This window comes from Cnephaeus nilssonii, assembly GCF_951640355.1.
Source record: "Cnephaeus nilssonii genome assembly, chromosome: 2".
NCBI lineage: Eukaryota > Metazoa > Chordata > Mammalia > Chiroptera > Vespertilionidae > Cnephaeus > Cnephaeus nilssonii.
The window spans coordinates 30,582,215-30,594,837 of NC_137073.1; the positions used below are offsets into that span (position 1 = coordinate 30,582,215).

Here is a 12,623-nt window from a genome sequence, read left to right on the forward strand (position 1 = left end):
GCCCCTTGTCATCTGCTCCCGATACAAACACCGTGTTGCTTAATTTTCCCCTTTACATCTCTCAACAACTCAGAGATGCTAACGTGCTATTTACTGAATTCCAAGCTTCTGCGGTGGACGTAATTGCCAATTTATTTGACAGGCAGCTGGGTAATGAATTAATGATGGCATTTCGCCCTGCGCTGAGACTAAACAGACACACATCAGCCTGCCTCCCTGACTTGCTGACATTCAATGCCCTGGTCTCAAGCTACTCAGTTTTGTGGCCGCAAAGGGGCAGGCAAGAGGAAAAAGCCCAGACTGACTTGAAAATAAAAAGCCCAGTGGGTCTGGATGACTTTTCCAGTGCATGACCTACTTGCCAGTTTATTCCCTGAAGGCACCAGTTAGTACACACAGAGAGCTTTTCAAAAAGGAGACATTTTGTAAACATAATTAGTAGACTAAAATGCAAAGAATGTGTGGGTAAAGGAAAGCAGTAAAATGCACCATTTTTCTCAAGGTTGTAGGCTCCCATAGTCTGACACATGGAAACTAAAAAGCAGTAATTCTAAAAGGTATGTAAGGGCATCACTGCTTTGGGGAAGGAGACCATACAAAGAACTTGGTTTGTGTTTTAGACTTACCTGTGATTCTTTCTTGTATGTTTGTTCCACCCAGCCCTCCCCCCGCAAAAAAATAAATAAATAAATAAAAAATCTCAGTACAAATTATTTCATTTTCTCCTGGCGGGTGTAGCTCAGTGGTGAGAGCATCGGCCCTAGCACTTAAGGGTCCTAGGTTGGATTCCAGGTCAAGGGCAGGTACCTTGGTTGCAGGTTAGATCCCCAGTGCCTGGGGCACATGCAGGAGGTAACCAATCCATGTGTCTCTCTGACATCTCTCTCTCTCTCTCTCTCTCTCTCTCTCTCTCTCTCTCTCTCTCTCTCTTTCTCTCTCCCCCACCCCGCCTTCCACTCTCACTAAAAAAAAAAAAAAAAAAAAAATCAATGGAAAAATATCCTAGGGTGAGGATTAACACCAAAAATATTTCTTTTACCCTCTATTTGAACAACAGAGGTCCCAAGTAAGCTCAAAACAAAAAGAATGCCACTGCTTAGTCTTCAGATCCCAACTAAGGGTCCTCGCAGAAGCAAGGCCTTCTCCCTGACTAGCTTGGGTTGGGTGTTATGCCTTCCCTGGAGTGACCTGACTTCCACTCTGATGTATTAGTTGCTCCGTTCACCTGTAGTTCCTCCACCTATTTGTCCTGTGCCTGCTCTGCAAACTATAGGTAGCAGGAATCATCTGGTTTACTCATAATTGCTTCCCCAGAGCTTAGCACAATGCCGATGCATTTTTAAAAAGTATTTGTTGAATTGATGTACATCTAAATGAAAGAATGTATTGTATATGGGGGAAAATGATGAATTCAATATCTTCAAAAATACAGATGTGTTTCTTCTTAATCTTAAACTGTTTCTGAGAAGGAAATACAGTACTGTAAGTACAAAGAGCATTAGTATCAAACAAAGATAATATGCTCCAGGGCATTCCTAAGTGCAGCTCCCAAAGCCAAACTTTCTTCACCTCCGTGTTTCAGACAAGCTCAGGGGAAAAACAGATGGCAGATGTGTGATCTTGCACACTGGCCTTGCTTTAAAAAAATCCTGCTGCATTCTTGATCCCATAAATGGTACATAGGGAGATCCACAGTAGTCATGGAGACGGCTTCTACAGCAGTGATTAGCCATGTGACAGCATCACCTGCTTTCAGCACCCAGAGCCTTCCATAGAGCAGAGGGAAGGAAAAACCAGGTTAGGTCTCCACCAGCCTGGAGTCATGCCCCTGGGAGGTAAATCATTTTAGGAAGAATTACTCAAAGAAAACATGGAATTTGTTTATTTCAGGGTTTTGTTTTTTTTTCTTCCTGCAAATATTATTTTATCCCAGAAGAAGTACCCCTCCAAGCCCACCTCCCCACCCTCACACACACACACACATATCATCTTATTGTATACCAAAGAAAATTACATACTTCAGGTCTCAGAAAGCTCTGTTATACTCATTTTGCATATATATTGTACATTACTCAGGGAGCTGGGTGGAGAAGAGGGCTTTGTTGTGCATATTTGTTCTGGCTATTGTTTATGCAGGTCTGACTGAATGAGGGAACAGTGGGTATCATTTCAATTTCTGATGTCAACATCAAATTACTTATTTAATTTCATGCCTGGCGAAGCATTGTATAGCTACACGCAGAATCATTTCACTTCATTTGTTATGCTGTGTTTTCATGGTGATTGGCTTGCCTTCCAACTGACAGCTTTAATTACGACATGAATTTGATTGCACTGCCGAGGAATTAACATAATGCAACAAAGCATTTAAGGACCCTGCCTTATAACAACCCTACCGCCCGCCCCCCCCCCCCTGCACACACAAACACGTCAGACACATAAACACAGATACTAGACCCTCGTGTACGTTACAGGTCCACTGGAGTTGCGGGGCTTGCTAGAAAGCATCCGAACCTTAGAATCAGAGGCTACACACATTTTCCAACCCACTGTACTCACTTTTTCTTTAATAGGAAAAGATTTGTGGTATTAAGTTGTGATTTCTGGACCTGGCAGAAAACTTCATAGAAAAATTCTCCTGGGTTTAGTTTGCCAAATATCCATGATACTGACATTTCCTTCTCTCTTACGTCCTTCCCCACCATATTTTTCTTGGCCAACTGCCAGCTCCCTTCAATCATAGCTAAATGAATCTGAACAGAAACATCTCTGAAATACAGAGATTACTCCTTGTCCAGTTCTACTTTCCCAAGTATCTGACTATGGCTTTGTATTCAGTTTGACATCACCCCTTGTAGCTAAAAGGATCTCCACCATCAGATACAGGTGACAAGTTCTGAGACCAGCAATAGGGTAGGCGTCTGTTTCACTGACCACTGACAACACACATCACATCCCCAAGGCCTTGCTATCCAAAAGGCCCAGGAGAGTCTTGGTCATATATGCCTAATCTAAGTCTGTATCCAAATATAGCAGCAAATATTTGTTAGCAGTAACATTAGACCAAGTCAGATATTCCATGAATACTATAAATCATGAGCAACAACAGATTATGCTACAAAAATGCAATGCTTATAAATGCCTTTTTATTTGAAAGGTGTTACATTAGTTATACATTTACAGATATGCATTTAGGGATTGGTACTGCTTTTTCATGTTAGAGAAGAGACAGACACCAAGACGTAAAGGCCTAACCCTGACCACTGAACCATTTGATGAAATAAGTTGATTTCAACAATTTCTAATGAGAGGAGGGGTCTTCCATTTTTCTTACAAAATGTCCAAACTATACAGCAAAAATATCCATAAAATCCAGAAAAGCCTATGAATCAAACTGAGGCTTGAAAAGGGACATGTTTTTAAAAATGCAACAGACAAAGGCACACAACAGCATCTGAAATAAGAGCACCCATTCATGTTTAGGCAAATATTTCCTTCGTTCATATTTCTTCGAGTGGCAGACTTGCCAATTCATTCATATTTTAAGTGCAGTAGGTAGAAATTAGAGGTATAGAGAGAATGAGAAAATAAGAGTAGGAGAAAGAGATCAGCAGTTTGCATGAGAAGACAAGAATATCAGAAAATGCCAGCTAGCTGACTGTGTGATATGCGATTTCTGGGCTTATTATATATAAGCCATCTCCTGTCTAACATGTTTTTCATTCTGCTGTGTTTTTTGTTTGTTTGTTTTGGGTTTTGGTTTTGTGGTGTTTTTTTTTACCAATTTGACCACTGCTGCAGCTATCTCTGCAAATTACATACCTCGATCTCATTATGTTGCAAAGGAGATCTTTCTTACAAACACACTCTGTCTGGTTCAATCTCCAAGCTACCATGGGCTGCAGGAATTGTAATAGGATGCACAGTTGAAAGACATTTTCCAGGAGGGAGAATGTTGCTGCTGACATTCAAGTCTGCAAGTGGATATTCATTAAATGCTCATTCTACTCTTTCTTACTGCCCCCCACCTGACTTTCTCTCCATCTCTGTCACTAAGCTATCCTTGAAGCTACTCATTAAAGTCATGAAGTTAACATTTCTGTGTTAACAGCTTACCTACAACAAGGGATTTCAAAATTGATTATCCATCTAAAATAGATGTGCTCCATTCATTAGAGAGCTACACAGAGAGGCCATGGCTACTATTACAGCTCCCTGTGTATGAAATGGATGTGTGCTCCACCCGGAGATGAGATGTGTGCTCTGACCCTAGGGCTAATTTAAACAGAATATTTAAAATTGTTCCAAATCACCAATTGTGTCTGACATTCCTGCCTACCCACCTCCATGTTAATGCTTTTCTCTCTTGGGAGTAAGAAGCATAAGGATCTTGGCCAAGTACATTGCTTGCAAAGGTCAGGAAACAAGTTCATTTATGGATTTCCTGTAGTGTTTTAGGAAACAATGACAATTAAAAGGACCTGAAATCTTAATCCTAAGAAATGTATCTTGGGGATACAATTACTAATAGCTGATAAAGACGCAAAATAGTGTATTTGAATGGGGAAATGAGCTACTAGGAAAATTCAAGCAAAAATGGAAAAAGGACAACAACTTGAAAACAAGCATCAGGTATAATGAATATGGTCACTTCCACCTTCCATTTTCCAACCCTCGGCTATAGCCCATTCCAAGCTGTCACCAGCTCTCAACTATACTCAACAACCTTTTGGCTTTTTTTTTTTTTAATTTCATTCTTTATCTGCAGTTTTTCATATAAAAGCCAAAGCAAACATTTTAAAGTAACAATTATAACAACACTCCTTTTAATATCTTTCAGAGGCTTTTAAAATAATAAATCACATTGGCTGAACAGTGTCCCCTTGATTGTGAGGGTTAATTTTACCGAGGCTACTGGCTATCATGATATTTGGTCAAACTATTCTGGGTGTCACAGTGAGGATGTTTTTGGATGAGCTTAACATTTAAATAGAAAGACTGAATAAAGCATACTGCCCCCTCCCTAATGTGTGTGGTCTTTATATTTTATTGATTTTTTTTTTTTTTTTACAGAGAGGAAGGGAGAGGGATAGAGAGCTAGAAACATCGATGAGAGAGAAACATCAACCAGCTGCCTCCTGCACACCCCCTACCGGGGATGTGCCCGCAACCAATGTACATGCCCTTGACCGGAATCGAACCTGGGAGCTTTCAGTCCGCAGACCAACGCTCTAGCCACTGAGCCAAACCTGTTTCGGCTAATGTGTGTGGTCTTTAAGTCTAATAAAACAAACAAACAAACAAAAATCATCCTCAGAATAGGAGGGAATTCCCTCTGTCTGACTGTCCTCTAGCTGTAACAACAGTGTTTTCCTGCTTTCAGGCACAAACTGGAAGAAACACTGACTCTTCCTGGGTCTCAAGCACTTCGGCCTTTGGACTGGAATTAACCATCAGCTCTCCTGGGTCTCCAGCTTGCCCACTGCAGATCTTGAGATTGTCAGCCTCCATCATTGTATATGTCCATACATACTATTAGCTCTGTTTCTATTGAGAGCCCTGACTGATAGCATGACCTTGTTTAGAAATAGGGTCTTTAAAAGATAAAGTCACACTGGATTAAGGTGGGCCCTAAATCCAATGACTGTTGGTCCTCTAGAAGAGGGAAAGGCACACAAAGCTACAGATAGAACAGAAGGCCATGTGAAGACAGAGGCAGACACTGGGCTGATGGAGTTAAAAGCCAGGAATACCGAGGACCGGCAGAGCCACCAGCAGCTAGAGAGGAAGGAAAGGATTCTTCTCTAAAGGCTTCAGCTGGGATCACAGACCTGCAGACACCTTAGTTTTGGACTTCTTACCCTGAAAACTATGAGATAATCTATTTCTTTTGTTTTAAACCACTCACTTTGTGGTCACTCATTACAGCAGCCCTTCAAACTAATGTAATACCTAGCCTCCTTATCATAGGCTGGGAGGGGAAACAGAATATCAGCAGTCCTTCACAGGTCAGGATTGGATTCTCTTCTTAAATACAAAGACACTCACTGCTGGTGTAGCCAGGATCTGTTTCTCCCCTAACAGTGGAGGGTAAGTATGTGATCAGCCCCTGTGTTCGTTCACCACACTCGAGCCAACCAGCCTTTTCTTTCCCTCAAACATGTCACGCTCGCTTTGACTTAGGGCCTTGAGCGTGCTGTTCTTATTGCCTGGTGTGCTTTTCCATCAGATCTTCACAAGGCTGCTCAGGCTTTTCTTCATTCAGGCTCAATGTCACCTACACAGAAAGGACTGATCCAATCTCCCTAGTTAAAACAACAACATGCACCCTTCCACCTTTCATCACTGATTTGTTTACCTCATTAAAAGTATTATATCAGAAATAATTGTATTGTTTGCTCACAGGCATGGTTTTGCCTCCCTCAATAGAATGGAAACTTCACAAGGGCAGTGACTTCATCTTGTTCATTACTCAGCCTCAAGTGCCCAGAATTATATCTGTCACCTAAAAGGTACCGATAAAGATTTCTGGACAATCAAAACACTGACAGTTCTAAGAAAACACACACATATATGGTATAGGGAAGGAAAAGGCATACATAAACTCTTAGGGGGAAAATATGGCACAAATAAAAACAAGAGAGAAAAGGAGAAACAAAATATCAAAAATCCTTCAAAGGTCTGGATTAGATATTTTTCCTAAACTACAAAGACGCTCATTGATGGTATTGCCTGTTCTGTTTCTTCCTCACAGTGGCTAGCAAAACTTCCATAAAGGTTTGGGGAGAGGGTAGGAAGAAGAAAGGATAGGCTAGATGCTTGCATCGATGGATGAAATATGGCATGGTGGGGCAGATAAGTCAATAAAACCCCCAAAACTGGGAAGAAACCAAAGAAATAATCAACTGTGATCAGGGTAAATGGACTAAAAGACTACACTAGAGAACTGTTTAGCACAAGACTTATGAGAATTCAGTCCCTTTTCGCTATTCTCTGGAATGTTTCAATTCCTTCAAAGTTTTGAACACTTAGAAAGTATTAAATATATTTCTGCCCTCGGAGCACTCAGTCAAAAGATCTCAATGACTGTGTAATACTATGCTCTTGTCCACTGACCTAATGTGGCTTTCATTTCTCTGCTCTAGGATGGAATTGTGACTACTAACTAATCCTGTAAAAACTTCCAGTGTCAATAAGATCTTATATTTAAAAAGAAAATCTCAGCCCTAGCTGGTTTGGCTCAGAGGATAGAGCGTCGGCCTGCAGACTGAAGGGTTCCAGGTTCGGTTCCAGTCAAGGGCACATGCCTGGGTTGCTGGCTCGATCCCCAGTGGGGGGCGTGCAGGAGGCAGCCAATCAATGATTCTCTCTCATCATTGATGTTTCTATCTCTCTCTCCCCTCTCCCTTCCTCTCTGAAATCAATAAAAATATATAAAAAAGGAAAATCTCAGAAGAACAGCTCCTTGAGTATTATGTATTGTTGTTAACAACATAGGTAAGAATATTGTTATAGTTTTATTATTTTAATTTATAGTGCTATCACAAAATTAATGAAATATAAGCACACAAAGTAATATTCTTATCCACTCATTCTTATAGTAAAGACTGAGTGAATTGACATTATTCAATATTAAAAGTGTAGGAAAATATCTATAATTAAGATATTAAGAGTACTATGTAAATAATTACACTTTGTTTATTCCACTTAATTCTTGTAAGAATTCAATGTTACATGCATCAACTATCACCCTAAATCTCACAAACTTTCCTGAGAGGTGTAGGAAGGTGGCTGATTTTTGTGGCTGTCCACCTTCGCTGATGGAGAAGTAGATGGGAGATTTTTATAGGAATGACAATGTGCTCCAATGGTCTCCAACCTTTCATGCTTATGAACACTTCTCAGTAGAAAGTTTTGAGCACATTCCTAAAATGTTTGTAAGTTATAGAAACAAACTACTCCATGTTTATTAAATTGGGTATTAGCAAAGTTTAATTTTGTTTTCAGACAAAAAATAAATATGCACTAACACTTAATACACTAATCATCTTATACCCCATAATGAAGAAACTGCTTTGGAGCATAAAAAAGAAGAAGACAAGAGGCAATGGGATCTGCTCCTATTATACATCCTAACTCTGCTTCTTCTTGAAACTCAGGGACAGAATTGCTGTCTTCTTAAGAGTATTACCTCACTCTGTTAATGTTCCTGTGTTGGTATCAATAATAAAATTTCCCACCTACTTGATCTATTTTACAAGAAAGTTTCCAAGTGTTGCTCTCAGGGGCAAAGAGGGGTTAAGAATCCTGTTATATGACATGCTGGGGAAGAAGGCCAGAGTGTCCAAAGAGGGCCAGGTGGTGCTGGGAAGTGGTAAAGGGGAATCAGGCCCCTTGGTGGGGAGGAGGATGGAGAGCTGACAGATCCTTCAAGAAGCATGGTGTGTTCTCACAAGGGCTTCGCCCCCAGAAACAGGCAGTGCTACACCAGGGAGATGACATCATTTAACTATGGGCTATTTGTAATTTCTTCACCCACGAGATTGGTAATAATCCCTTTTTGCGATTTTATTTCTGTTGGAAGGGGTGCCTAATAAACCAATTACTTGGCAAGAGAAGGAACTGAATTTCCTGACTGTTTCTAAGGTGACAAATACCCCCTCCTACCTTACGTTTTGTTAAAACACATTTTAGGTCAAACTAGAAAACGGAATGACACTGTAACACAAGGCTCAACCCTGTGTACATGAAGAAAGGGTGAACGTATACTTGGATATACAAAGTGATATGAAGTGAAGTGTTGGGAATTGAGACTTTACCCAAGGGATGTAAGGTTTGGTGGTTTTGTTTGATTTCTTTTTAAATACTTACATCGCTGAGTCTTTCCCGAGAGCTGCTCCTGTGGAATCCTTTGGATTCTCCACTGGCGCTTTCACTGTCACTGTCCCTGCAGCTGTTCTGTCCTGGCTTGAGCTAAAGACAAAAGAAAAGAGAAACAAGAAAAGAGTCAGTGTTCTCCCCTCACAGGATCGTTGCTTCGCCCCTGTCTGTAAGCCTCCTCAGAAGTGAACAGCTTTAAATCTTGATCTTAAACATTCTTCTCAGTTTCTGAATACTGTCAGGCAAGTTGCCATAGAGAGAAACACAGAAGGTAGGATAAGCAAAACATTTATCAGATAAAGGAGTGAGCAAGCCTCAAATAAACACTTGAAAAGTCTAACAAAGGTCCATAAATCTTATAAAGTAATCTTCCCTCAAAACTTTCCTCTGTTTCATTGTGATTATTGGTCAAAAATAAAAAGACCCTGAATAAGCTAAAGCCAGATTATACCAACTATAATTTCACACCTTATTTCTTCTGTCCTCTTCTAATAAATAACAGAACAGAAGAAAAACCAAGGCTTTCTTATCCTAGGAGAAAATGATGAGATGCTGGGTGTTATCCTTAACCATTGGGAAGACACTTAATAATCCTGTTTGTTGAGACAACATTCTGGAGGTCTCCTGCTCGATATTTAAAAATCCCAGATTAAGACATACAGTTTAAGTAAATTAAGCCAGCACTCATTCAACAAATAGGTATTAAGTCCACAACTGGGCCTGGTAGTAAGCATTAGAGATACGGTGATGAACAAACAAACAAAAAAGTCTCTACACCAGGCGTCCTCAAACTACGTCCCGCGGGCCACATGCGGGTGTTTTTGCCATTTTGTTTTTTTTACTTCAAAATAAGGTATGTGCAGTGTGCATAGGAATTTGTTCATAGTTTTTTTTAAACTATAGTCCGGCCCTCCAATGGTCTGAGGGACAGTGAACTGGCCCCCTGTTTAAAAAGTTTGAGGACCCCTGCTACACATTTACGCAGCTCTTGTTTTCCAATAAATGAGTCACACACATTTGGAAGATCAGTCTGTCTATGTCATCACCAAATTTGCAGCAATCCCAAGCAACTTGATGAAGGTTATAAGACCCAGCCCCTTTACAATGTGCTCAACCTAGCCAATGAAAGAAAGTGCAAGACATGTAAGTATAACAACACAAGAAAATACTTGCTAAATGAAAACCAAAAATTAGCCAGTGACCTCCCGAGGAAATTGATTTTTGAAGCCTTGGATTTTGAAAGAGGATTGAGATCATTTGGCTGAGAGGATGGAAGATAATCCTGATGGGAGAAAGGCAGAAAGCAAAGGCAGGGAAAGCGACTTGCCAGGAAATGATTAGGGTCTTCTCAGAAACAGAATGAGAAGAAATATTTGGGGAGAAAATAGAAAGAGATCTTAGAGAGGGGTGTATGGACCAGAACATGGATAGTCTCAATCAAAGCAAAAGTCCCATTTTTCTGGGAAGGAGGGAACTTCTGAGAGCAGAACAGATAACAGGTAGCAAAATGTTTACCTGCATGTTTTCATATGGCTCTGGGCCAAGGGGTAATATGAACAAGATTAATGAAGAATAAATCTCTATTACATTTCTATATCTTTAATATGCTTCTTTAAAGACTGAAGTGCAGATCCCACTTTTTAAAACGTATGTTTTTATTGATTTTTAGAGAGAGAGGAAGGGAGAGAGATAGAGAGATAGAAACATCAATGAGAAAGAAACATCTATTGGCTACCTCCTGCACACTCCCCTATTGGGGATTGAGCCTGCAACCTGGGCATGTGCCCTGACCAGAAATTCACTGGTGACCTCTTGGTTCATGGGTCGATGCTCAACCACTGAGCCACACCAGCAGGGCCAGACACCACTTTTGATCCTAACACCTAATTAGGTATTTCCAGATCACCACTATGTAGAGCATTCTTTATAGCTTTCAAACTTTCTACAAATCCACTTTTTAAAAAAATCCTCACCCAGGACATGTTTTTTTTCATTGATTCTAGAGAGAGAGAAAGGGAGAGGGAAAGAGAGAAACGTCAATGTGAGATAGAAACATCAATCAGCTGCCTCACACATGGGCCCCAACCAGGGATTGAACCTGCAACCTGGGTATGTGCCCTGACTGGGAATTGAACCTGCAAACCTTTGGTGCATGGGACAATGCTCTAATCACCGAGCAATTCCAGCCAGGTCTCTACAAATCCATTTTTATCATTTCCTTCTAAACATCATTCTCCAGAAGTCTTCTCTAATGGAACCCCAAAAGTGATGCTAATTGTACTTTGTATCCTCCTCAGCCTTTAAGTTTCATTTCCTCCTAAGTTACTGCTAAACTTGCTAATTCTCAGTTAATCCAGATACAAGCTCTATGAGCCTTATTACTATGGAAAGAAGTTCAGAATATTGTCATTCTATTCAAGTATTCATTTTTATACTTATAATAAAAGGAGATTTTATCTAAAATGAACATCACTTTCTCTCACTTTCTTGAACATGTCATGTCCATTCTGCTCTACACTTTTTCACACTAGATTTCCTCCTGTGTCATGCTCATCCTCACATTCTTTGTCCCTTTCAGGTCAATATTTTTTTAAAAGCTCATAGATAGTATATCCTCCATCATGGTCTTTGAAGAAATCTTACCTTATAAATTCATTTTTTAATATATGCCCTCACAGTTAGTTAGCATAACTTCACACTAATAAAAGAGAAATATGCAAATTGACCATACCCCTGCAATGCCCACCAGCCAATCAGAAGTATGCAAATTAACCCAACAAAGATGGTGGGTTAATTTGCATATGCAGGTGCGGAGCAGCTGGACAGGGCGGGACGCCTGCTTTGATGGAAAGGGCGGGGGGCAGAGGGAGCTACAGGAGTGGCGCTAGGGAAGACGGAAGGCGGCGGGAAGAGCAAAGACTTGGGTCTCGGGAGCTGGAGGAAAACTGGTGCCGGCAGCCAGGGGAAGGAAGGCCTATTGCATGAATCTTGGTGCAACGGGCCTCTAGTTCTACCATATATTTTCAAATTTAAAGCAGACTGCTATTAAATAAGTTTGCACTGATGATAAAATCTGTATGTGGAGAGGCCCCTTATGTGGGTCGCGACCTGAGAACCGCTAGCAGAGTCGCCTAAGACCATCGGAAAACACAGATATTTACATTACGATTCATTAACAGTAGCAAAATTACAGTTATGAAGTAGCAACGAAAATAATTTTATGGTTGGGGGTCACCACAACATGAGGAACTGTATTAAAGGGTCGCGGCATTAAAAAGGTTGAGAACCACTGCTATAGAATATATTTTAAATACATCTTTAGTACTTGGCTGCATTCACAAAGAAAGAACTCTTATAAGGTGATATCTGATCAAGAGATGTTTATAAAAACTCAGTTCCCCAACTAAGATGAAAAATAAAGATCCAAGGAATAGAGTATCAGGGTGTGAAGACTTTTCCTAATATCTAACTGGCTTAGCAAAATGTGGACTTGACTTTGCATATAGATCTTTTCCATGTTTTTGCATGGAAGGAAAATGATACAAGGCTTAACAAGAGACTCCAGTGGACTTGACATAAATTATCTGACTAAATGTTGATCTGGGCGAAGGGCAAAACTCAAGAAAGACTGAGATGAAGCAGTTTGCTAGTCTTCCCTGTGCCCTGCCAGCAAAAGCACTTGAGTGAATTTTCTTGGGAGAGTCTTACATAAAATCCACCCCCACACTACCCCTTTCTCCTCC

At 40.5% G+C, this 12,623-nt stretch overlaps 1 protein-coding gene across 5 annotated transcripts in view; it reads right to left on the reverse strand.

Annotated features, from left to right (window-relative positions):
- AUTS2 (activator of transcription and developmental regulator AUTS2) overlaps positions 1-12,623 on the reverse strand; it is a 1,102,591-nt gene that overhangs the window by 587,474 nt on the left and 502,494 nt on the right. For all 5 annotated transcript variants that reach the window (XM_079796033.1, XM_079796031.1, XM_079796032.1 and 2 more), the window contains exon 3: positions 8,872-8,973. In XM_079796033.1, the coding sequence (XP_079652159.1) occupies positions 8,872-8,973 (102 nt within the window). The remainder of the gene's footprint in view (positions 1-8,871; positions 8,974-12,623) is intronic.